Source organism: Eumetopias jubatus, unplaced genomic scaffold (assembly GCF_037043125.1).
Source record: "Eumetopias jubatus isolate StellerSeaLion01/CBP00866 unplaced genomic scaffold, mEumJub1_p1.0 scaffold_3, whole genome shotgun sequence".
Classification (NCBI taxonomy): domain Eukaryota; kingdom Metazoa; phylum Chordata; class Mammalia; order Carnivora; family Otariidae; genus Eumetopias; species Eumetopias jubatus.
The window spans coordinates 54,272,319-54,299,515 of NW_028274809.1; the positions used below are offsets into that span (position 1 = coordinate 54,272,319).

A 27,197-nucleotide genomic window follows, 5' to 3' on the forward strand; every position below is an offset into this window, starting at 1 on the left:
TTAATAAATATATGTCTTTAAACATATACCCTGGGTATATGGTGGGTCAGTAGCATTACCTTATATGAAGAGCAACATAATTAATTTTAACATGACATTCTAAAATTTTTAAAACTATTTTTAGATGGAAATTGGTATATCCATTTAAAGTACAATGGGAATAGAGAGAGTAGTATTTATCTTTTCTATACATATGCAGACATGTATGCAAATACATGTTTTACTAAGACTGCAATATATTCTTTATTGCTAAAGGTGGAAATGTCAATTCAGAAAATCAGTCCAGTACTTTCCAGTGCAATGGATGTTGGTTCCAGCCTTTCTGAATCAGGGAAGATTTTGAGTAAATACTTGGAACTAGATATGGAAGCTAAGGTAAACTAAATAGGAATTATTATTGTGGTTATGATTTTGTAAATATGACTTCTTTTCTTTATATTCAGTGGCTATAAAACTTAATGCTAGCTCTCTTGAGGGTTGTAATTCTAAATTAATATTGTGGTAAATAATGACTTAAAACTTCTATTATGTGTATCTAAATTATTTATACTTATATGTGCACTTATTAGGGTGTTTGATTTCACTGAAACTTTGTAACCTGGTATTAAACACTCATCTGGCCCCTTTTCCTTGCCTGGGAGATGTCAGCATCTCCTTTTGGGATGCCACAGGATGCAGGGAGAGTGTTTTTCTAAGACTATTTGTGATTTTCTGCTAGAGTAAGTTACAAAAGAAAATTCCCAGAAGCAATATGCATTAATGCAGGATTCCAGGAAGCAAATAAAAAACACAGTCTTGCTGCAAGCCCAATGTTCAGGGACAGAAAATACCCTCCTCTTCCCGGCACTTTCTCTGGCTCCTCCTCACCCCTTTTCCCCTGGGACTTAGGTTCAACTATTCCTGCTAGTAGTAGCTCCACATCTGCACTGAGTCCCAGCCAGCCCCAGCAGATGTTTAGAAAGGTGAGTCTAGCAGCTGTCCCAGCTCACCCAAGTCAGTAGGCAATGGCCTTGTTATTCCATCGGTTCTCAGCCAGAGGACCTCCTTCATGTTTGGGAACTCATAGACAAACTGATTTTTTTTAATGGAATTTTTTTAACTCATTATTTCAAATGTTTAAAATAAAACATATGTATGAATTCAATTTCACTATTTTATTTTAAGAATTGTAGAAGGAGGGAGGAAATGGCACAGGGAGAAACTCCCCTGCTTCCTCCTACCCAGAGTGCTATCTGGAAGCAACACTTGGAAATGAAAATTAGCTTCATTCATTGGAGTACTTGGGAAGCATATTAAATACAAGCAGGGAAGCAATTCCTTCTTGCTGCAAATGACAGTGAAGCTTTTTTCTTTCATTTTTGCTTGATTCCTAGTTCAGTCTCACATAAAATTTTACATGGCTCTTTCTGTGGCAATTGTAGATGTAATGCCTACCATACCAGCTTATCCATTCTCTGTGAGATTTTACCTGCCAGAAATTACACTCAAAAGAAAACCCAGAAGAGCAACCCTGTGGGCTATTCAGATTTCATATAGAACATTTCCCCTACCCTTGTTCAAAAACCTTTCTAGATAGAGATTTAAGTAAGACTGCATAAGTGACATGCCATTTTTTATAAATTAAACAAGGAGTAAACAATTTCTATAAACTTGTCATCTCTTGTGTAACAAAATTAGTTTAAGAATTTGCTAGAGCTATTGTTAAATTTCAAAAAGCAATCCTCATATATAATTGTTAAATGAATTACTCAAAACATTTCTGCCATTTTGTTTTATAACTTTTCATACCAAACAACCTTTCTTCTCTTTGTGACACACACAAAAAATAGAATGCTCCAAATGAAAAGCAGAGCTGGTAGAGTGAGAGAATAATTTGAGATGATTTTCATTTTAAGATTAATTTTTTTTTAAGTTTTGAAAGTTATGCCTTTCTTTCATTGAGGAGAGTTCTGGTACAAGTTCAATTAATAATTGTAATAGATGGATGTACAGAAGGTAATGAAATGTGAATGTTCATGATTCCCCTGTCAGCTTCTGACCCCCTGTGCTTTCCTTTCATAGGAGACAGCACATGAATTAGAAGCAGCTGCAAAACTTATGACAGAGAAAAATGAATTTGAACCTGACGAAGTGGCATTGCTTTCTTCTAAAGCTGAATGGCTAGAGGAAGAATTAAAAATACTTGGCCAAAGCATCGGCTCCAGGTCACAAGTCCTGCAAACTTATGTGGCATTTCTAAAGTCCTCAGAAGAGGTATGGTGCCCATGTGCTGACCTTCTTCAGCAAGGTGGTCTCTGCCCTTCTTCCTGCTTTCTCTGGGGTAGAAGCCCTGCTGGGTGGTCCTGTATCCTCCGCTCCCATGCGTGTACTCACTTACTGGCCCTTTATTCTCCAAGGCACCATACAAGGACTCAAAGAGTAGGTTGTTTTCCTAAAAAATAATGCAAGTGTTGGGTGTAGATATATTCACAAATAAGCAAGGTGGTTGTGTTGGAATGCTTTTTACTGTGGCCCACAAGCATTTATAATATCCTAAACAGAGAACAAAATTATTTAAAAATAAGTCATCTTCCACCATGAATCTCTTTGAATACCCAACAATTACTTTGATTCATTTAAAATACATACACAGAATCAGAAATTATGGGCTTTTGGGTCATCTCAGATCTCTCTTGTTTGATGCCTTTTAACAAGTCTACCTCGGAGAGCTTCTTCTGAGGCACTATTTTGACAGGGTTGTACTAGAGAATCTGTGAAATTCCCTCCTGTGGACTACGGTTCCATCTCTCAGAGGTCCCAGTCTCTGGGAGATGGTATCAGTAATGGAAAAGGGCTAGGGTGCCACCTAGGAGCATGCACACTCTGCTGCTCTCAGGGAGGCGGGCACTGGCCTAGTGGGAGGTAGAGCCCACGCGGTCCACTCCGGGGTAAAGCCAACCAAAGTTAGGGAGCATGCTCGAATTTTTCTCTCCCCCACCCTCCCACTGCTGAGTAAACAGGGGCGTTGGTTTGGCCTGGTATTGGGAATTGTCCCCCCACCAGCCCACCAGTGTCCTGCCTAAGCACATCTCCTCTGTCAGCTCTCGTTCCATAATGTTCTGAATTCTCGCCCCTCGGGAGGAAGGCCATGCCCAGTCCCAGCAAATCTCAGGTAACCACTGCCCCTGTTCCATGTCTTTACTCTGCCTTTTGTCACCTAAACTTTTATTTAGTTTTTCTTGGCCCTGAACCCTTATGGTTTGGGAAAGGTATTGCAATTGACAGGATTATCCTGTTGAACATTTTTATTCGGAAATTGAAATGGTGGAGAAGGTACAAAGAAATGCTGTTTTCTTTGTCTTCATTGCCAAAAATGCACCTGCTTGGCTTCTAGTTCAGAATCTACTTCCATGGTCGGCTCTGGCCTTTGGGTCCAAGAGCCTCTCTAGGGCTGAACCTTAGCTTTGCAAGAAACACTTTCTCAGAAGAACCTCACATCCTTCCACCCTCCCTGCGTTCACTAAATCTGTTTTGCTCCCTGGTAGAGGCTTCTGTCCTTCTCATCTTGGCTGTACTCTCAGTCTGTCACCCTCTGACCCTCTCTGGCTTTCCTTCTTTCTTCACCAGCTTTGGTTATTCATTTCCAGCCCACTCCATCCCGTCATCACCCTGCCGTCCACCCTGACTCTCCCTGCCAATTCCCAATACCAGGCCAAACCAACGCCCCTGTTTACTCAGCTTTCAGACACTCCTACGGAAAATCATACAGTTGTGCTGATTGGCACTGTTACAGTGTATGGGTCTCTGCCTCTGCCGGGATCCCCGTACACTCCCTTGTTGGCGCCCATTCAGTAGTGATTCTCAAACATCTTACCCCAGTTTCCATCCCTAAATCTCAGCCAAGGCCCTTTCCTTGTATGTGACTGACACATATGACACAATAAAACATTGGCCTCCTTCGATTTCCAAGCATATTGACACATGGCATCCCCCAGTTGCCAATAACGTGAAGCCTTTATTTGTGCCCAACATGAATCAGCCGTCAGTCCCTCCCTGCACACTCCTATGCCCTTCAGAATCGAGCTTCAACTAGATCCATCCTCCACTTGTTCAAATCTGCTTTTTCCGTTGCTTCCTTCTTGTGGGTTTACAGCCATAGCCGATGGTGTTATCCTTACCAAGGCTGCCGCTCTGTTGTTGTCCTTCCCTTCGCACCTGCGCTCTCCGAACGGGAAGATGACACTTCTCGCCTCTGACTGCCTGTCCTCCCCAAGCCTCACCCCGCTGCCTCTAGTGTATTCCCCCTTCAGTCCTGCCATTTACCACCCTTTCCCTCCATTGACATTGTCCTGATAAGCTACTTTGCTAGTTGACAAATGAGATGCTATATTTTCAGTCCTCATCCCTGTTAATCTCTCTGCCACATTTAACTTCTTGCTCTCACCTCCTGTGACTTTTTAAAAGGCAGATTTGTTGAAGTACAATTTACATAGGATAAAATTCCCCTGTTTTAGAGTGTGAGGATTTTTAGTGTATTTATAGAACTGTGCAGGCATCACTACACTCCAGTGTTAGTATATTTCCATCACCCCAAATAGGGGCCTGCTGCATACTTTTAGTCAATCCTGGCTTCCACCCTGCAGCTTCAGGCAAGCACGGAAGTGCTTTCTGTCTCTGTAGATTTACCTTATTTGGATATCAACTTAAGTGGCATCATCTTGTCTACTTCTTTATCTGTTCCTTCTCCTTTCTCCTCATTTAGTTTTCTGTTTCTCGAGTGTGGTGAGTCAGGGAGCTCTCACTTGTGCTCTCCTTTGGACGTGCTATACACTTTCTATACAAAATCCACCCCTGCCTGTGGTTTTAATACACTAATAACTCAAAAATGGTTCCTCAGCCCCCTCTCTTCCAAGCCCCAGACCAATGCTTTCAACTTCCAATCATACTAATTCCTTATATATCCTGTAGGCTCATAAAGCTCAACAAAACACAACCAATTATCTGTTTTTCAAATGTGTTTTTCTTCTGTGTCTTGGCATTGCATTAATGACCCCATCAGTTTTCAGAAGTCCCATGTAGAAGCTTCAGAGTCTTTTCCAAGACCTCTGTCAGTGAGCACTTGTTTTGTATGAGGCCCCATTCTTTTCGTTCCTGATTTCATTTATTTATTTAAAGATTTTATTCACTTATTCGAAAGTGAGAGAGAGAGCGCAAGCAGCGGGGAGGGGTAGAGGGGGGAAGGAGAAGCAGACTCCGGGGAGGCTGAGGCAGTCTCAATCCCAGGACCCTGGGATCATGACCTGAGCCGAAGGCAGATGTGTAACCAACTGAGCCACCCAGGTGTCCTCATTCCTGTTTTCATTTAATCCTTATAACACCTCTATGTTTAGTTACTATTATTCCTCTTTTACAAATAAGGGAAACTGAGATTCTAAGAAGTTAGGGTATCCAAGATCAAACAGCTAGTAAATGTCAAAGCTGAAGTTTAATCCCTAGCCTCCTCCCTTTGGTCTTTTCCTGTATCGAAGGCCATGCTATCCCTGTTTATCTACAGGGACAACCTAAAAGATTTCTGAATTCCCCTTCCCCTCCACCTGAACCATCACTTCCTCAGTTCAAGCCCTCACCATCTCTTGCTCAGCTTAAAGAAGTTGTCTTCTGCCTGTTCTGCTTCCTGTAATTATCCGCTTCACGCCTTCCAAAAAATGGTCATTCTAAAGCAAATCTGATAATGTTACCTCTTGACATTCAGGTAATATGACAAATGTAATTTGTGAAACAAATTATAAATGACTTTTTTTTCAAATTATAAATAACTTTTACTAAAAATGGGTGATGGGTATTAAAGAGGGCACGTATTGAATGGAGCACTGGGTGTTATACACAAACAAGGAATCATGGAACACTACATCAAAAACTAATGATGTAATGTATGGTGATTAACATAACATAATAAAATTTTTAAAAAATGGATGAAGTATTGAAGTTTATCATTAATTCCCTTAAAGCATAAACTAGTACAGATTCAAGGGAATTCCCATAAATGGCATCATTCTCACTTGCATTCGTTTCTTTGAGCCATGGAAAAAGAGGATGAATTAAAATTTATGTTTTGAGAGTTGCCCATAACCGACAGCCCATCAAATTGACACCCCAGCCTGTAGCGTACAACCCCATAGAAGTGCTGATAGTTGTCATGCTGATTCTGAACCATTGTGACAGATATCAGTTGTTTCAAACTAATGAGAATCTGTCACATCATGTTGGTTAGAGTAGAAAACAAGTTGAAACCTTCTGGCCAGCTTTATCCAGCACCGTGATTCCTCTAGCTTCTTTCTTAACTACTCAGCTCGTGCAACCTGAACTTCACTCACACTACGATCTTTTATGGCACTCTGAACTAGCCAGTGTTTTCACACTTGTGCCTTCACACTTGTTAACCCTTCCGTCTGGGATCCCCTTCTACTGCCTCTTACCCTGGAAAATTCTGAAAGACACAGGTCAAAGGTCACTTCCTTTGGGTAGTTCTTCCTTATTTATTCCATGTAGAGTTGGTGGTCCCTCCTCAGTGGGCCCATAACATTGTGTGTATACTTGTCTTTGTGTTACGATAATTTGCTTATGGTTCTCTTCTTTCCCAACGAACTATCTTTGGGAACCCAAGAAAATGAATCCTTAATTCTTACCAGGGAAACTTAGGAGCCTCCATGGAGGAGGTAGCCATTTCACTAGTTTATGAAGGATAAGTAGAAAATTAAGGAAAGCTCATTCTAGGCTGAGGAAACAAGCATCAGCAAAACAGAAGCATGAATAAATGTAAAATGGGAAATGAGGATAGAACTTCTGTTTCTGAGCACCATTTGCAGGCCCGCCTATTAAATGCATTTAAATGATGAATGATGTTAATATATTTAAAATATGGTGACTAACCATTGCCTGAAATTTCTCACCTTGTTTAGATTGCTTTCGGTAGTTGTGAGCTCTTTGAGTCTTGTTCTGTTGGCCGTTAAATATTACTCAAAATGCATAAAAGCTTGTGTCAGAATTTTTCTGTTTCTACATTACCCAATTACATGTTAATCTATAGTTCTACAGGCACATTTTATTTTATATAAGCTCTGATCAAAGAGTGATTTAAAATAATCTAGTACTGCTAGCATTGGTTAGGAAATGAAAAAATATAGTTTTAGGCAGGCGAAGTAATGTACCTCAGTAAGATAAGCCTATGGAGGCAGCTTAATATTAATACTTGCACAGAAAATTAGTAATTGTACTTTTTTATTCTGGTTTATCACTGATTAGAAGGAAATTGTGATTAATAATTATAAATAATTTTTCACTGGCTTACGTTTCTTTCCTTCTGATTTGTATTCCCTCGTGTGTGTGTGTGTGTGTGTGCGCGCACGTGTGTATGTATCTTCCTTCTGAATTATAAAACTCAGCTTTAAAGGGACCCACACTAGTCTTTGACACAAATAGTCCCCAGTTGCAAAACATGCACATATGTAATACATAAATATGGTTTTGGCTATGGTAACTCGGTCTTATGGGTAACAAACTTGTCAGCTTAATTTGCTACCGAGGGGTAATCCTATCTGTCAACAACCTAAATAGATTTTCGTGTCTTTTCACTTAATTGACAATATTCAATAATAACTTAAAGAATTCTGAAATGTAGTTTCTGTTTAATTTTTATATAGGCTTTTACTAGAATGTACTGCTATTTTTCTTTAAAAATGTTTTTAAGTGTTCTTAATTCTCATTTATATTCTCTTTTTTTTTCTTTTTCTTTTAGGTACAGGAGCAGTGTCAGAGCCTAAAGGAGTTTTACCAAACTGAAATCCTGCAAAAGCAAGAGGATGATGCTGAAGCCAAGCATCGGTCTGACTCAGCTGAGAAGCAATGGCAGCTATTTTTGAAGAGGAGTTTTTTAACTCAAGACCTAGGGCTTGAGTGCCTTAATTTAATAAATATGGTAAGAATGACATTAAATGTTTTACACCTTCTGCAAGGATACCTTGTCAAAGTCATAACCATAAATTCAAAAGTCCATCTGTCTGCTAATCAGCTTGCTGGTTTAGGAAGTTGTTTTTGGTTTTATTATTATTTTTTATTTTTTTTAGCTTTATTCAACCTAGAACAGTCCTAAAGCTGAGCATTTATATGCTTATTTGGTCTTAGACCTCCTATTCATTTCTAGTGAAGGCTATTTTAACTATTAAGAAGAAAGAGTGACTATAATTCAAATACAACATTGCCATTATTACATAGAGACCTCAGTAGAAGTCCATCCGAAAGTTGTATTATTTTGAGAGCGTGCAACAAGGTTCTTACAAAAATTCCAGGGGTTAAAGACAACATCTAGGGTCAATCATCATTTTGAGGAATTTCTTACCATAGCAGATCTTTTCATAGTAAAACTCCATTATATTTAGAAATGTACTTCAAAATTTTAGTTGTCGAGTTGTATCTAAAATACTAGAATCTTTATATCAACCTCTGACCCATATAAAGTTCTCTACAGAGTTTTTAAAAAATGGCTAATCCATCTCTCCTTTAATACCTCAAGTATCTTCCTAATGAAACTGCTCATTTTGTTTTTACAAAATTCCAGCTACTAGAAACCTTTTTTTTTTTTTTAATGTTAAGCCAAATCTGTCTTCATATCTCTTTCTAACCCTCTGTAGCTACACAGGGGGAAAAAGTGTTCATATTTCATTCTTCTCACACATGAAAGTCCTTCAAACACTGAAAATAGTTGCTATGTCTAATCTGGGTTTTTCCAGTAGCTAACCACATAGAAATCCTTTCTATCATTTATGAGATAGCTTCGTTTCTCTTTCCATCCTAATTCTCCCTCCCAGAATTTTCTATGGTTTGTCAAAATCATTCATAAAATGTAACCAAAAAGTGAGGTCCAACTTCAACACAAAGTACAAGAAAGTGGACATCATTCTTTACTAAGGAGACCTAGATTATCCTAACATTTTTAGCAATAATTTCACTTTGCTGGCTCATATTAGGCTTGTGATCAAATAAAATTCCTCTTACATTTTCATTGTAATTCCTACCAAGCTACTTCTCTCCCATCTTATATTGGTCAGGCATTTATCTTTTACATACAAATGCAGGCCTTTATATTTATTCCTATTTAATGTCATTTTGTTAGTCTTCACCCATGATTCCATCTTGTTAAAATAATTCTGAATCTGCTCTCTATGGCATTAGCCATTTTTCTGAATTTAATTCTATACATTTTATAAGTAGGCCTTCTGTGGCTGCAAGTAGATTTTTAATAAAAGTGTCTAGGGGCAAGTCGACTTCCCAATACATTAAGCCATCACTTGATTAACCCGTTTATTAAATGGTCATGGACATTTCCAACAGTACTTCATTTTGACCACTAATTCACAACTTTTTTCCTAAGTCTGTCATGAGAGAGATAGCACAAAGGAGTGCCTACCTACCAATTATCCTATCAATTACGTAAGTATAATCTGGCATAAATCAGGTTGACTCCTTGTGATCAAGGAATTTTTTCCAAAGTGCTCACAAACTACTTGATCCAGGATAAACTTATTTGCACTGATTTTCAGTGTAAGGCTTACCAATCTGTAAATGATGTAGACCATCCTTTTCCCCCTTGTAAAAATCAGGGCATTTTCCTTTCTCTAACTTTCTGGGCCTTCTCTTATTTTATGTCGATTTGCAAAGATAACTGACATCTGCAATTTTCCCAATACTCTGAAATGTGATGAGTCTGAGTCTGGAGTCTGAATTCATTTGGAAGAGTTAGGTTCTATAACTATTCTCATCCACTTTGAGCTACAATTTTCTCTTTTTTTGTGATTTTTTTTATTATCATGTTCAGTTAGCCAACATATAGTACATCATTAGTTTTGGATGTAGTGTTCAATAATTCATTGGTTGCATGTGCAATTTTCTCTTTATCTTCTCTCTCCACTTTTACTGTTTGAAGACTATTCTTATTAAATCTATGAGGAAACAAAATAAGTATAAATAGTGCTAATTTATCTAAAGCTGTTCTTAAGCATCAGAGAAAACTTACTAAGCAATTTGCCCATGTTCTTATGTTATACAAGTGCTTTATTGTAAAAACTAATTAAGTTATTTTTCATTTGGAACATTTAGAACACGTATTATCTATCTATCATCTTTTACATTTTTACTCGGTCTCTTGATTATGTACTTCTCTAATTTGTATTCACAAGGGAATTCAAATATTTGCAAACTACATTTTTATGTCTATCCTTTTTATTATTAACTTCATTTCAGAAATTTATTTTTCAGTTCTGAAATTTCCAGTTCGATCTTTTTTTATTAGATTTCAATTGCCAGTGAAATTCTCTCTCTTGTCCTCTCTCCATCTCTCCTGTACTTTCTTGACCATATTAATCATGGGTATTTTAAATGTTTGTTGGCTAATTCCAATATCTGGGCCTGGAGTTTTTCTGTTGTCTACTTTTCTCTTGGTTTCCAATCATGTAGTCCTGTGTTGGCAGGACCCATGAATCAAATCTATCAAATCTCAGACCTTATGTATAAAACACATGCTTTACCCTGAGGTCCTTACCACTTTCATATAATAAATTCCTCCTTATTGATAAGAATTAAGATCCACATAATAGTTAACTTTATTGGTTCAGTGACATTCTGAGATAAGAAATTATTGGTAAAGCAAGTAAAACACATTTTTAATCCTCTTCATATTTTTTAGACCATTAGGCTTTTAAACAAACATTATTGTTGAAATGTGGTAACCAGTTTCGTTGTTAAAAGGGAAGAAGGCCAACCGGCATTTTCCACTGAGTGTTTTGCTCTTGATTGGGTTGCTGTGGCGCATCTTTTCAAGCTTGAAACTGAAAAATTTTCAGTTCATCTAAAAAAATCATCAAGATCAGAGAAATTGATTTAGGTGAGAAATCTGGCAGACATCTTGATGAAAGTGCCAATTTACTAATTTATAGTGGTGAATATCAAAGATGCTATCCAGGATACTGCCTTCCTGTTATCAACGTATCTAGAAAACAAAACACACCATTAAGTGTGCCTGAATTCAAATGGAAATAGTACCCTATTAGATAAGATTATGACAAATTTTTCCATGCCCCTACACAGAAGTAGGATGAGTATTATGTTTACTAACTAGACCTTAGACAAATTATTTAATCTTCCTCAGTGGTCAAAATTTTAAGTCTGCCAAGTACATCATCACTCTTCTTGAATCCTGCTAGCTAGACAGCAACAAATACTACTGTGCTCTTCCTTTTCAGACCTCATTCAAACCATGCCCTATGGATTGTGCTTGATGCTGATATGCTGCAATTTCCAAGTTTACATTAAATTATATGTTATATTTTGACTAATAGTTACTTAATAGTATGTGAAAGATACCTTAACTTTATAGCATAGGTAAAAAATACTATCTGGAGTGGGTTTTGCTGAAGTTGTCTAGTATCTTTTATGATATATTAGAATCCTATTAACCATAATTGCAGCATATATCATTTTATTTCTGAACCCCCAAATTCATGGGAGGAAATCTCATTTAGGACCTGCAATTATATTCTTTTGTAATTAATCAGTACTTTATTATGTCTAAATTGATATAAAAATATAAATATGAAATACTGATGTCCTTTAAAATAATTTAAAAACAAGATGGAGTTTTAAAATAATTGTTGCATATTTATGACACTATCTTCTGACTACAGTTTAAAAGATCCCTTGACTTTTAGATACCTAGCTGTAATTGCAATTATAGACAACCATGCATATTTGCTCCTTAGAAATTTAAGGGTTCTAGACTGTTGAATCACAGATCTGTACCTCTGAAACAAATAATGCAATATATGTTAAGAAAAAAAAAAGAAGAAGATAGCAGGAGGGGAAGAATGAAGGGGGTGGAAATCGGAGGGGGAGACGAACCATGAGAGACGATGGACTCTGAAAAACAAACAGAGTTCTAGAGGGGAGGGGGGTGGGGGCATGGGTTAACCTGGCGATGGGTATTAAAGAGGGCACGTTCTGCGTGGAGCACTGGGTGTTAATGCACAAACGATGAATTGTGGAACACTACTTCAAATCTAATGATGTGTAATGTATGGTGATTAACATAACAATAAAAAATTTAAAGAAATTTAAGGATTTATTGAGAAAGGCTGGCCATCAAAGTAAAAACCATTCTTTTGTCAACCAAATATTCAAATACCACATTTTTTATGTGCAAACATAAAAAAAACACTAGGTCTTACGCTTTACTTCTCTTATCCTTCTGCCTCCAGTTGAATTTCCCCTTGTTTAAAAACAGTGTCTAAAGGTTTTCCAATCAGTCAACCAGAACATATAGAAGTTGGGAAAAGGGCTCTGCATTTAGATATTGTGATTCTGGTGCATAATTGAGATACAAATATAGAGATATATAGACGTATACATTTCAGTTCTCACAAAAGGGAGTAACTTCAAGCACAGTTCACAAGAAAAATTTAAAATAATCATAGTATATACAATAGGATAGTTTAAAGAGAAAAACAGACCCCTCATATTCCTGATACTAAGATTTTGACACATTCTGATGAGTGTGTTAAAATTAAAGGTGGACTACACTTCAAAACTTATGCATTAAAATAATCTTGACTTCAACATTTCTGGATCCTGGTGCTCATTCTAACACCCCTTAAGCCCTAGGAAATAACCAGACCCTGGCCAGGGGTGTGAGGGTGGGGACTCAAACACCACTGGGATTTTGAAGAACTCAGGACCTGGTGTCCAAGCATAGAATATAGGTTCTGAGAGCCCCACTGTGCCTTCACACAGGCATTCCAGACTTGTCCTGATATCAGAACCATGCTCTGCGTTGGCTATGATCAGGTGTTTGCCTTCTAAAATAGTGTATGCAAAAATGCTGTGTCTCTTGGGAAAGAAAAGCCATTATATGGATTATTAATTTAACAGGCAAAAAGGGATGAAATATTAAATGCGAAAAGTGAAGTGCACTTTATGGAGAACACTATGGAAAGCCAGAAGGCAGAAAGAGAAGAACTCAGCCACCTTCGGATGACATGGCAACTTAAAGCCATTGCAAGCAAGCCTGTGAAACAGCAGTGGGGAGCATTCAAAGAACAACTTAGAAAGGTACAGGAACATGCAGTGGATATTATTAAGTCTTAAAAACGAATGAAATTCTGACATATGCTGTAGCATAGAAGAGACTTTAAAACATCATGCTAAGTGAAATAAGCCAGTCACAAAAGAGTAAATGTTGTATGATCCCACTTACATGAGGTACCGAGAGTCAAGTTCATAAAGAGAGAAAGCAGAATAGAGGTTACCAGGGCTGAGGGAAGAAGGGATGGGAGTTACTGGTAAATGGGTACAGAGTTTAGTTTGGGATGATAAAAAGTTTTGGAGGTAGATGGTGGCGGTGGGTACACACTAATGTGAATGTCCTAATTCCACCAAACTGCACAGTTAACAATTAGTTAGAATGGTAAATTTTGTTATGTATATTTTACCATAATAAAGCCAGAACCAAGTAAAGGAAACACAGGGCCTGCACTTTTGTTCACTGGTGATTTAGAACCTCGAACTCACTTGAGGTAGTGAGTGTTTTCATGGGGATGGAAAAGTTCGATGACATACTAGTCATCGCTGGAATGGTCGTTATGTATTTGCTGGTGGTATCAAAGAAAACAAACTCATGACTATCTAATGTTTATTTCAGACTACTTACAACTTGCAACTTCTTCAGGAAGCACTTATGCCTGTGTCTGCTCTTGACCTTGGAGGGAGCCTCCAGACCATTTTAGGTCTACAGAAAAAATGGAACGAAAAGAAGCCTCAGCTCCAGGTGAAGAAACAGACTGATAGACTTGGGTGAACGGGAAAAAAATAAAAAGCTGAGGCTTTCAGAGGGGAAGGGGGTGGGGGGTTGGGTTAGCCTGGTGATGGGTATTAAAGAGGGCACGTACTGCATGGAGCACTGGGTGTTATACACAAACAATGAGTCATGGATCACTACATCCATAACTAATGATGTACTGTATGGTGACTAACATAACATAATAAAATAAAAAAATAAATAAAACATAAAATGGATTGCCATATGACTTAGCAGTTGTACTCTTGGGCATTTATCTCAGAGAAATGAAAATTTACATACTAAATACTATGTACACAAATGTTTATAGCAGCTTTATTCAAAATAGCCCCCAACTAGTAACTACCCAAGATGTCCTTCAACAGGGAATGTTTAAACTAATGATTAAACTAAACAGCCATGTCATGGAATACTACACAGCAATAAAAGGCATGAATGATTTATATACACAAGAGCCTGGATGAATCTCAAGGGAATTGGCTGAAAGAAAACAGCCAATCCCAAATGTTGTTTATTGTGTGATTCATTTATATAATGTTCTTGAAACAACAAAACTTGAGAGATGGAGAACTGGTGTCAGAAGTTAGGGATGGTTAGGGGAGGAAATCATTATAAAGGGAGCCATGTGGTGATTGAATAGTCCCTTATCTTGATTGTGGTTGTGGTTACATTAAGCTACACATGTGATAAAATTGCATAGGACTACACATATACACAGACACACAGACACACACACAAGTGCATGTGTAATTGGAGAAATCCAAAACAACTCTGTGGATTGTACGAATGTCAGCTTCCTGGTTTTTATCTTGTTATACAAGATGTTAACTTTGGGGAAGAGAAGACTAGAGAAAAGGAGCATGGAACTTCCCTGTACAATTCTTTTTTTTTTAAAGATTTTATTTATTTATTTGACAGAGAGAGAGACACAGCAAGAGAGGGAACACAAGCAGGGGGAGTGGGAGAGGGAGAAGCAGGCTTCCCGCCCAGCAGGGAGCCCGATGCGGGGCTGGATCCCTGGACCCTGGGATCAGGACCTGAACCAAAAGCAGACACTTAAAGACTGAGCCACCCAGGCGTCCCTCCCTGTACAATTCTTTGTAATTTTCTTTGAATCGATGATTATTTCAAAATAAAGATGTTAAAAGACAACACAAAACAAAACGAAACTGTTCAGTTGAGGTTTACCTAATTAATTTTCACAGATGGGTGAGTTACTTTTTTTTTTAAACAAAAACATCGCTTGTCTAAAACTCCACTTTAAAAAAAGACATTTTTCTTACTGTTGTTCTGCACTGTTCTGTATTTGAGGAGACACAAACATTCAGGCTACAAAATGTCCTTAATATATTCTTATCTTAGATTATTTTAATTTATGTCAAATTATTTTGTTATTAATATATTTATCACATATATTGACTCTAATTATTTCCCTAAGAGGTATAGACACATTTTAGATGAAGACATCTGAGAGCAAGGATGGGCAAGCTCTGACACAGAGGCCCTGCCACCGTTTGTCCCCGAAATTGCCACTATGATATCACTGTCCCTGCCCACTGGCATCCCAGGTTCCCAACACCCTCCCAGGAATCTTGCTGTGCTCTCCCGTTCTCCCTCTCAGAGAGCCCTCAGGAGATGAGAGATAAAACCATGAGTCATGTTGCCAGGCCCTGACTGTGAATGCATTCCATACCCTCCACCTCCTGCAGCTCCTAAACCTGATACAGCTGCCAAAAGTGATTGCTGGTCATGCTGTCCTCCTGCCTGGCTTCTTGTTCTTTGCTGCAAAGTCAAGCTATCTGCGTTTCTGTTGGTCACAACTTCCTAAGTGTTGGCCTTAAAGAATGCCAAATCAGAAAATGGAAGATTCCTTTAGGGAATGTCTATTTTAGATTCTTTAAAATAAAACTGATATCATGGATAACCAGCCCCCCGCACAAAAACACAACATTGTAGCCCATAGTGAACGAGTTCTTGTAAAATCTTAGAAAATTCAACTACCCTACGTGTTAGATACTTTGATATGCCCTGTGTTATATATGCCTTTTTGCATTTCATGTTTACATGTATGCACATGCCCCTGCACATGCGTAAGTGTGTAAATCCCTCGAAGTCAGGGGCCATTTCCAAGCTTTGTTAGTTCTGTCACTGTGTCGTGCATATATTTGATGTCCCTGTGCTTGATTTCAACTTGAAGACCTTTCTGTTACTCTTCTGCAAATTATTTCTTTTGCCTAAATCATTTCCATTACTTTTTTCCTTGATAGAAAAAGATCCATCCCTGATGTTATAGTGACTTCCTCTTTGAGTTGTCCACCCTTTGCAAGTTCTGTCCCAGAATCTGGATTCCTATAAGGGATCTCTGAGCAGTGCTGGGTAAAAACGAAGCTGCTTCATCCCTCCCTACATGTGGTGGCTATTAGTGGATTCTGGGATGACCATTTTTTTTTTTAAAGATTTTATTTATTTATTTATTTATTTATTTGAAAGAGAGAGAGAAACAGCATGAGAGGGAAGAGGGTCAGAGGGAGAAGCAGGCTCCCTGCTGAGCCAGGAGCCCGATGTGGGACTCGATCCCAGGACTCTGGGATCATGACCTGAGCCAAAAGCAGTCGTTTAACCAACCAAGCCACCCAGGCACCCTGGGGGATTATGGGATGACCATTTTTAAGGCAGCATATCTACCACATTGCTCAGCTGGTAGGTCACTCCAACCATTCTGTTATTCTAGAGGACAAATAATTCCCCCAATATATTTTTAGACTTGCCTTCTCTGGTGTTTTTACTACACTGCCTGATTCTAGTCTGTATTAAATATCAGAGATGGTCATGGCTTCACAAAATATCTAAAATACATTCACTTAACAGATAACTGGAGTATTTGATGTGCCACAGACATAGGTGACTTGTAGTTTACCAGCTGGCTTTGAAACATGTTTTTTTGTATTGCTGATAATTTTTTTTTAAATTTCTGAGAAGTTAGGGATAGAACAATGTATCCTTAGCATCAAGCACAAAGCTTGGATTTGCAGGGATGGGGTGGGGCTGACAATAAATAATTGTTAACAAATGAGAGAATGATTTGTGATTTAGGTCTAACTATAGTCAGCTATAAAGTAAAAAGCTCCCTAAAAGCTGGATATTTTTATTGCTTTTAACTTTTTAGCAACTGAATGATGAAGTTCAGTACATTATAAAAGAATCAGAAGAGTTAAGTGGCAAAGGAGCCCCTATGAAAGAGAAGTCTCAACAACTGAAGGAGCTTATTCATCTCCATCAAACACAGAAAGAGAGAATCCGAGATTACGAGGATATCCTGTACAAGGTGGTCCAATTCCACCAAGTCAAGGAAAAGGTAAGACTTGTCACGGATAGCTGGACGACCCTCACTTTTAAACTATGAAGTTAAAAATAAATTATTGTGTAAAAAAGGCCAAATTTTTTATTCTGGTATTAGGAGCTTTCCACAATCTGGCCTTTAACTTTTTTCTCTATCCTCCCTTATGATCCAGCCAAACTGAGCTCTTCTTTGTCCCTCAAAGATAGTGCACACATTCCTAAGTCCAAGCCTGGACTCTCAGGTGCCATTACCTAACAGATCCTTTTCTCTCCCCTCTACTATTTAAACCCTGTCCCTGCTTCCAACAAACCTATGTCACTTGGAATGTTTTATCTCTCTTCTAAATTTCCAGAACTTTCATTGTTTATTTCACACATTTGTCATTTTTAACATCTTAATTCTTTTTTTTAATATTTTATCTATTCATTTGAGAGAAAGAGTGAAAGAGAGAGAGCAAGAGTAGGGGGAGAGGGAGATGGAGAAGCAGACTCCCTGCTAAGCAGGGAGCCTGATGTGGGGCTTGATCACAGGACCCTGGGATCATGACCTGAGCCAAAGGCAGACTCGTGACTAAGACACGCAGGCACCCCTAGCATCTTGATTCTAAATTACTTCTTCCCCTCAACTCAAGTGTAAGCTCTTCAAGGGAAGAAAACAAATTCTTTTTGTTTTGTTTTTTTGTATCTCAAGTAACTGACAGTATGGAGTGCTCAATAGAGTTTTATAATTATTAGCTTCTATTAACAGAAAATGGACATCTATCAATATCCCTTTAAAATAGCCTCTGAATTTACTCAGATCACAAGTCTAAGAGTGTTTTCTTCTTTAATAGAACTGACAGTGTTAATCCCTCAATTTTACCCTACCAATCTGAAGCACTGTAACATTTTTTTGGTCTATAACACTAATAATTATAGATGGGCTTGGCAGCATTTTGACCAGGTAGTAAAATTGGTTATAGCAAGTAGGCTTTTAAAAAAAAAATCTATCTTCATAAAAAATAGGAAATCCATGTTAATTGTTAATGTCCTAAATTCCAGCTGGGTCATCTCAACAAATCAAGGGAAATGGAGTTTTTAGAAGAGCCAAAGGATCTGGATGATGCCCACGAAGCCCAGGTTCACCTCAGTCACTTGCAGGAAAAGCAGGCACATATTGATCATCTCCATAAACTGGCCCTTTCCCTGGGAGTGGATGTCATCTCATCAGTGCAACGGCCTGTAAGCAACTTAGAACACCATCACTCACACGTAATTAAAGCTGAGAGTTGGGTACAATATCAAAGAAACCAGGCAGACTGCCTAGTATATGTTAAATTTAAAAATACATTAAACCATTGGGATAGTTATTTGTGGTGAATCTCTACCACCTATAACAAAAGAAAAGACTTTTAAGGAGAAAAATCTGTTTATAAAAGTCTTGTTTAATACATCTATTCTCATGCTAATTAAAATGTAGAATTGTAGAGCTGTGTTGTCTAATATGGATGGCAGTCAGGTTTTTGCATTTGAAATGTGCCTAATGCAACTAAAGAACTAAACTTTTAATTTTATTTATTTTTAATTAATTTAAATTTTAAAACTGACACTCACTGTAATTATGGAAAAACTTTTAAGTACGTTGGGAACAGCTTGCATATGTGAATCCACATTTTAAACTATAAACTGAAATTTGAATACAGATCAAGTATTTCTTATAGAAGTTTAGCAACAATTAAGAAGTGCTTATAAGTGTGAAATACACGCTGGATTTCAAAGACAGTATAAAAAACTATTAATATTTTTACATGTGTTTACATGTTAAAATGATGATATTTGGTTGAACAAATATATAATGAAAATGAGTTGCACTTGTTTCTTTTTTTACTTTTTAATATAGCTACTGGAAAATTTTTAATTATTCATGTGGCTCAGGTTATATTTTGATTGGACCTATGCTGCTTTAGCATTTCGGATCTGGAAGGTATCCTAGAGATAATCTAGCCCAGGACACTCATTTTATAAAAGAAGGATCTGAGGCCCAGAGAAGCTGCTTTATCCATAAAAGCCCATAAAGAAGGAGCTTCCTGGCTTCACCAAAGGCTTGGGTACTCGTCACTGGATCTGCTTTATGCCACTGGACTGACCTTAACAAAAGATCCTAAAAAAGAAGAAAATATTTCCAGATCATAATTTTATAAATAACACATTGGACTCTGATTTTTTTTTTAAATCCTTCTCCAAATTCCTAATTTGAGGGGAGAAAAGATTGTTTATTCTATCCAATATGTATAACATAAATAAAATAATAATGGCCAATTTTACTTTAAAGTTCATTTACGATCTCCACTAAATGATATGGAATGCAATGAACCTAAAGGTTTTTTTTTTAATTTTTTAACTGAAAGATATAGAAATACAAAATATCTGTCACTGTTTATAGAATTGGTTTTTACCAAGAAGGAGTTTTCTTTTTGAAGAGTTTTATTTTATTAATAAATTTATTTTAAAAAGAAAGAAAAAAGTAAGATGTGTCACTTTGCACAAATAATATTATAAATTGTTCTCCAGCCCTCATCTGGCCTTGGCCTCAGCAGCCCTCTGTGTTGAGCAGAGATTGGCACACTTGCATAATGAACCTGAGGTTAAGTTCAAGTTGACAGGAAAATTATAGTGCAGAAGCTGAATGTTTCCAATGCATATTTTATGCCTTTTGAAGTAAAAATTATACCTTATAATAAACGGCGTCTCTGAAAAGTTGGGTGTGATAAGCCAATCTTTGAAAACTGAAGTTTCAAGACTAGAGTTGCAATGGTTTGCCTTCCCCAACATGTTGGTGTCTGGCTTCTTTCTGAAATCATTACATTCAAATATGCTTAAGGTAAGGTAAGCCAGGAACCGGTTTTTTAATGTCCTTTATAGTTTCATAACACAGGTAAATAGCACATTCGTCCCATTGCCATTTCACCCATTCCTTCACTTCCTCTTCTCTTTCATTTTCAGAACTGCTCTAACATTTCTGCAAAGAACCTGCAGCAGCAGCTAGACATCCTTGAGAGAGACCGTGTGAACTGGCGTGTCAAAGCCCAGGAGTGTGAACAGACCCTGACCCGCAGCTTGGAGTACTGCACCACAAGGGACAAGATAAACGAGGTGGGGTGGCAGGGGTGAGAACCGACATTGTCAAAAGCTGCTCTGAACCTAAAGCACGTGTCTCTTGTCTGTACGTGTGCACCCACAATCAGGAGACCTTTTATTCCACCTTGACTTTTCATCCACCAAGTACGGTCTCAGGGCTCTGAAAGTTTGAGTAAATTTCAAGCACACAAGTCAGTATGTTGTCAATGCATAGAAAAACCTAGAATACACTATTGTGGTGTTTTATTTGCTTTCTTTCCCCCCACTCAAGCCTGTACAGCAATTGCTTGCTTGAGTGGATATAGCCCATTAGGGCAGAGAGTGTAATGCCGTCCCCATGAAGCCAGCTCCGAATTGCTGAGATACTATTTAAGTACCATTGACTCATAGTGAAGGGGGGTGCCAAGGGCCAGGGGAGCAGGCTCTTTGCCTCAGAGGCTACAAAGTATTATCACCAAAGTCAAGTGGCTGGTTTCATATTTACTCAAATGGAGTGGCTTCCTGGCAAAACAACTTCTAGAGAAAAAGGAATAACAGATGAAAGTCATCCTCTACATCCATGCACCTGCTCACAAACACATAATTCCACCTCCTCCCCCTCAATTCTATCCAAACCCCAACCCCCAAACATGTAGCAAGCCACAGTAACCCTCCCCTAGTTAAACTTCCCATTTAAATAAACTTATTCTGGGGAGAAAACATAGATCAGCATAGAAAATATAGAACCTGACTGTTGACTGAGAATTGACAGCAGGATACAGAGTACTGTAATGCCAGATTTATCTCCATTCAGAGCAAAATGTTTCAGAGTCCATCAGTCTCAAGTCCATTACAAAAGCGGGTGAAGGAAAAGGAAGTGGTAAACCTTCTCAAACATTTTGTATATGCCCACTTATTTACATAATCTGGGCCCAGCAAGTATCAAATATCAGACAACATTAGCTCAAGGACTCAAGTATGAGTAACTAAACTTGAATGGTGGTCTAGCTCTGAAGTACTCCTTCCTGCAGGCCACACTTTTCTAGACCACGGGCAGGTGCAGGAAGGGAGCAGGGCTGGAAGGAAACTGAGAGGGGCAGAGAACAGGAGAGGCCATGTGGATCCCAGGAGAGAAACAGGAACATCAACGACGACTTTCATTTTAGCTATGTGCCACAGGACTGTAGAGTTGCTGCTCAGAGTCCATGTTCCAGGGATGCATTCTGGGCTAGAGAGTCATTCGAGGTTAAACCCAGAGTGTAGCCTACCCTCTATGTCCTCTTCCAGTTTCAGCTAACAATACTTCATTCAGGTCTTATTAAAGAAAACAATATTAAAGAAAACATTATTCTCCCCAAGGCTGTAACATTTAGATTTGCAGGCTTGCAAACAATTTTTTTCCTACCTATCCCCAAAGTTATCTTCTTTCTTCCCTTCCTCCTCCTCCCCCTCTCTAATCCCTCCCCCTCTTTTTCTTCTTCTTCCTTCTTCTACTTAGGTAAACTTTTGTTTTGCCAAAAATCTCTCTTGCTGCAGGGATGCACAGCTCTATACTAACTGAAACCACAGGCGGAGGAGGGTAAGGGTTACTCCCAGCTCCCTATATCTCAGTTTCCATCTTCCTGATGTGCTGTGGCTTGTATGGAGTTGGGTCTCCCTGTTCAGGCCTTTCCCACAGTGGTTCTATTTACAGGTTGCCTCGTGATGAGCCTCTGCTGGGAGCCAGCTAGCTGAGATGACAGATGTCCCTTGTAGTCACAGTCGGGACGCCCAAGGATTGTCTGTACCATGAGCAACCAGATACATGTGGGTTTGATTTAGGAATCAGGTATCACTTTAACATGATTTTAAACATTAAGAGAACTAGTCTTCCCACTTGCTTCTACTTCATATCCAACTACTCTTTGATGTAAGTTACAATTTCATATTTAAAGGCTCTTTGAAAATCCTTGGTCCTTTCCTCCTTTCCTTCTTATAGAAATTTAGTAGGCATGTCACAGTGTAGCATGCACACCCTAAACTTTCCAACCACAAGCCTAATGGGAAGATAATCAGAAGGAATATTTTTCACGCACTTTAGTGAAATAAATATACATACACTCTAGTTTGTATTGTGAATATCAGAGTGCAGATGGGTAGATTCCAAGTGGTGATAATATTTATACATCTCGACATTTTTTTATATTATCATTATTAATATTTGGCATAGGTACTTAAAACATTATAAAAAATTAAAAGCAATATGTTACACTACTTTTTTTGTATATAAAAACATTAAAGTCAGACACCCCACCAGAGAACTAGAGCAAACATTGCATTTTTTTTGAAGATTTTATTTATTTATTTGAGAGAGAGAGAGAAGAGGGGAGAGAGAAAAGCAGGCACCCCAGCTGAGCAGGCAGCCCGACACAAGGCTTGATCCCAGGACCTTGGGATCATGACCTGAACTAAAGGCAAATACCCAACCGACTAAGACACCCAGGGAACCCAATGCATTTTATTTTTTAAATTGATTTGGAAACACATTGTTTTGCTTCCAGTGTGCTTCAAGTCCTTTTGGAAGTTCACAGATTCTGGGTGGAAATAGATTTTGGAAGATCTCGACTTTGACACATCTTCCTTTTTAGGACAAGAAACTGGAGGTGTGTAGGATTTGCATTTGAACAGTGTGCTCTAGGACTGCAAAGCTTCTGTTCCTGGTGTGTTGAGGAGTCAGCTTTGGGCCAAAAGCTCATCTATTGGTCTTCAGGCTTTACTGGGCACCAACACGATGTCACTTGCTAAACTCAGAGTCCCCACTCACTCCCTGCTTTAACGCATTCAACCATGGCATGGTCTGATGCGCCATGTACCCTTCCTCTGTGCTTTCCTCTGCTAGCCTTGTTTTCTGGCATAGCCATGACAAGCTGTTTGGATGCTCTGGTAAAATAGCACAGTTCATTTGGTCATTTCAATCAAAATTACTTGTTGATGATGCCCTAACTAACTTTCCTGTTTATAACTGCCCTAGAGGTCCCTAGCAGAGGACTCGGTACCTCAGGGCAAAATAAAGGGAGGTGTTCTAAATGCAATTTTTTTTAATGTGATATGATATTCTTTAAAGACAAAGAACCATGGTTCTGTGCCTTATCTTTAGGTAAAATATTATTTTCTCATTTCATGCACTACATAAGACATAGGAAATTATAAAAATCTCATTTTCTCCATGTCTACCTTCACAGCCTTCAGACTGCCAGATTTCGTGGAGTTTTTTTTCTACTCATTTCACACAAAGATACATTTGTATGCATGAATGTTGAATTTTACCATATATTTTCTTGCCTGGCAACATAAATAAACTGTTAATACACAAAGCATTACAGACATTCTCTGTGGTGAGACATGACAGAACATCATTAGCTACTCATTCTTTTACACATCTTCATTTAGAAACGTACTAAGTTAATATCAAGCATGTTTTCTATCTGCAACCTGACCAAAAAAATTACTTTTACATAATGTTAATGGAAATTTGTAACTGGAGTCTCCTTATGGGTCACAATTACTTTGCTGAAAAAAAAAACCAGCAGTGACAAAATTGGGTTGGTACCCATTCTCTCAAAATAAGTTTTGCAAACAGAAGCTTTCATATAATTAGAATACTTTAGCCTGAAATTTTTACACTGTAGCAACATCCTACCCATCGGGAAGGAAGCAGAAAAGGACTTGGTGTATATATAGGTCTATTCCATATGTCGGAGTCTCAGGTTCCAGTTACACAAATTTTTTTGTCAATTTGGATAAGTCGGTCATCTGAGTTCCAGAGATACAAGGCAAATGAGAAGCAGCAAATTAGAACAGGGGAATAGACACCCAACTCATGAAATCGAACTTCCTGACCTCATATAGCACTTTGCTGTTGACAAAATGACCATGGAGAGTCCCCTGCTGGCAGGATAAGAGGCAGATAAAGAGTGCCCGGACGGGTCAAACAAGCGGTGGGCAGTATTGTGGTATGGTGCCGGGGATTATCATTTTCCAGATCGATAACCCTAACTCATCGTTTTAAGGAAAAAAACTAAACTATCGTCATTCGACACATATCGCCAATGTGGCTACTGTGTACTAGACCGTGAGCATATAAAATTCTTCAGGGAACGTGGAGCCCAGACTGAATTAAAGCCCGTGGGACTTCAAGTCACAGCCAGTCACAACCAGTCCACACCATGGGTCCATCCAGAGGGTATATAGAAGAGAATAGAGAAGATATATTTGTTCTGAAAATGAACATCCATAGGCATAAAAGGTGTTAAAAGTTTGGTGTTTCACATCTGCAAAGTGACTCTTTTTCCTGAAGAATATAGAGAGCTCTAGTTTAAAATAGTTACCATGTCCAGAAAATAAAACCAATGTAACATGAACACACAGACCTTGCGGGGCGGAGACAATAGCCATTACTGAGACACCATGTCAAATGGAGCCAGCGTCCTCTCTCTGCAGGCTGCCCCACTTCTGCAGCCGCAGCGCTGGCCTTGAGCGCACAAAGATGCACAGCCGCGTGGTTGCCAAGCACATGGAGGCCCAGGAAGCCTTGTCCTGAAAGCTCTCCAGCACTTAGGCTGAATAGTCTAGCCATAGTAATTGTAGCAAATCATTCAGGTTGAATTATGAATCTTTGGGTCCTTCCACTTCAAATGCAAGCGTCCTTGGGAGGTGATAATTTGGAAACCTGTTACTGAAAATGAGCATCAGAAAGCTTTTATCTGGGGCAAAAGGATGAGCAAGAAATGAAGCTCGTGAAGTGGACATGAAGAGAAATGGACTATTTGTTTTGTACTTTTTCATCTGGCCAAACCTGTGCCATAGTTCCAATGAAGCCTTTCTTTTTTAATTTTTTTAGTAGGCTCCATGCCCAGTGTGGAGCCAAACATGGAGCTTGAACTCAGGACCCTGAGATCAAGACCTGAGCTGATATCAAGAGTCAGACGCTTAACTGACTGAGCCACTCGGGTGCCCAGAGAGCCTTTTTTTTTTTTTTATGGGCTTCCTTAGTATTAAAATGTCCCATGTCCCTCATGTAAATTGGCTTTGCCAGCACCAGACTCACAATAATACATTCTTATGCCAAAGCAGCCTCAACCAGCTTAGTCAAGACTAAGAATAGCAGTCTAACCCGGTCATCATCAGCCTCGTTTTGCTTCTGCTTCTTCTCAAAGAAGCTTTGTTCATTCCTAACCCTGAGAGAAGCTCACTGCTCCCTGGGAAATATGGTGAAGATGTTCATTCTGCTGGTTCCAAAAGAACCACAATTTTAAAGTCTTAATTTTATTCCTAAGTATAGCTCTGTTAACTTAGTCTGCTGATTCCATAACAAATATGGAGGAACTGAACAAGTGGAAAGACAGGAAAATCACATTATTCATTAGAAAAAAAAATTCCTCCTGGTTTTTTAAAGACTTTTAGAAACTTTGTTAATATGGATTATAACAACATTTCAATTTTTTGAATAGGGTGAACTATCCTGCCCCAGTGTTGGGTGTTTTTTTCTGCTAACGTGTTCTAGTTGAGCAGTTGTCTTGCCATTTCCACCGTTCCCCATTGTTGACAACTAACTAAAGTTAGAAACAGCTACAGGAACAATGGTTCCATAGCCAAGCAACCATGGCACTCAGTTCCTTTAAAAAGATGATCACATTGGGGAGGGTATGTGCTACGGTGAGTGCTGTGAATTGTGCAAGACTGTTGAATCACAGATCTGTACTTCTGAAACAAATAACGCAACATATTTTAAGAAAAAAGAAAAAGAAGAAGATAACAGGAGAGGAAGAATGAAGGGGAGTAAGTCAGAGGGGGAGACGAACCATGAGAGATGATGGACTCTGAAAAACAAACTGAGGGTTCTAGAGGGGAGGAGGGTAGGGGGATGGGTCAGCCTGGTGATGGGTATTAAAGAGGGCACATTCTGCATGGAGCACTGGGTGTTATGAACAAACAATGAATCATAGAACACTACATCAAAAACTAATGATGTAATATATGGTGATTAACATAACAATAAAAAATTAAAAAAAAATAATATACAAAAAAGATGATCACAAGTTATATGGGGTTAGATGGGAAGTTAAGTTTTCATGTTGGAATGTGCAGGTAAGAAATTTAGGCATGGTTAGGTTTTTCTGAAAACCTAGTTGCTAAAGGTAGTTCCTTCATGCTACCTTCCACTTGTATCTGCAACAGTCCTAAATTCGAGCTGGGAAAGGCACAAGATTTAAAGTGCATTTCTAGCGGGACCAAAAGAGAAAAGTGCCAGCAACTTTGTCAAAGGAGTTCCTGTGTCAGAAAGAAGCTGATTCCATTTCACATACCCATAGCACCATGAACTTATATATATCTTATAAATCATTTCAGTGGAAGTGCATACATTCTGAAGCCACAGAAATAAAATTGTGCTCATCATTTATCGGCCTTAAATTTTTTGATCCAAAGCAGATTTAAAATTTCATGGTTTAGAATTACAGTGTTAAGGCTCAGCCTTTCTCCGTTCATCACATAGTTTTCAAATAGAAGTTGATCTTTCCCATTTAAACAAGCAGACGTAACCCAGTGATTATCGACAGAGCCCCTCTTCCTTTCTCTAGACTGAAGTTTGTAATGTGTATCATGTTCCAGTAAGAGAAAAAAGAATATAAAATTTTATTTTCCAATGGATACTTATTAATGATAGGACATATATTTTCCCTTTTCTTTTTTCTTTTCTTCTGTTTATTTTTATTAAAAAATTATATTTTTAATTGTAGTAAAATGCACATAACATGAGGTTTACCTCCTTAACCATTTTACAGGTACCAATAATGATATTAAGTACATTCACATTGTTCTACTACCATTACCACTATCCATATCC

At 38.4% G+C, this 27,197-nt stretch overlaps 1 protein-coding gene across 2 annotated transcripts in view; it reads left to right on the forward strand.

Annotated features, from left to right (window-relative positions):
• CCDC141 (coiled-coil domain containing 141) overlaps positions 1-27,197 on the forward strand; it is a 188,954-nt gene that overhangs the window by 127,984 nt on the left and 33,773 nt on the right. For both annotated transcript variants that reach the window (XM_028124937.2, XM_028124918.2), the window contains exons 10-17: positions 256-375; positions 2,062-2,253; positions 7,775-7,954; positions 12,955-13,134; positions 13,724-13,849; positions 17,046-17,234; positions 18,260-18,439; positions 20,201-20,350. In XM_028124937.2, the coding sequence (XP_027980738.2) occupies positions 256-375; positions 2,062-2,253; positions 7,775-7,954; positions 12,955-13,134; positions 13,724-13,849; positions 17,046-17,234; positions 18,260-18,439; positions 20,201-20,350 (1,317 nt within the window). The remainder of the gene's footprint in view (positions 1-255; positions 376-2,061; positions 2,254-7,774; positions 7,955-12,954; positions 13,135-13,723; positions 13,850-17,045; positions 17,235-18,259; positions 18,440-20,200; positions 20,351-27,197) is intronic.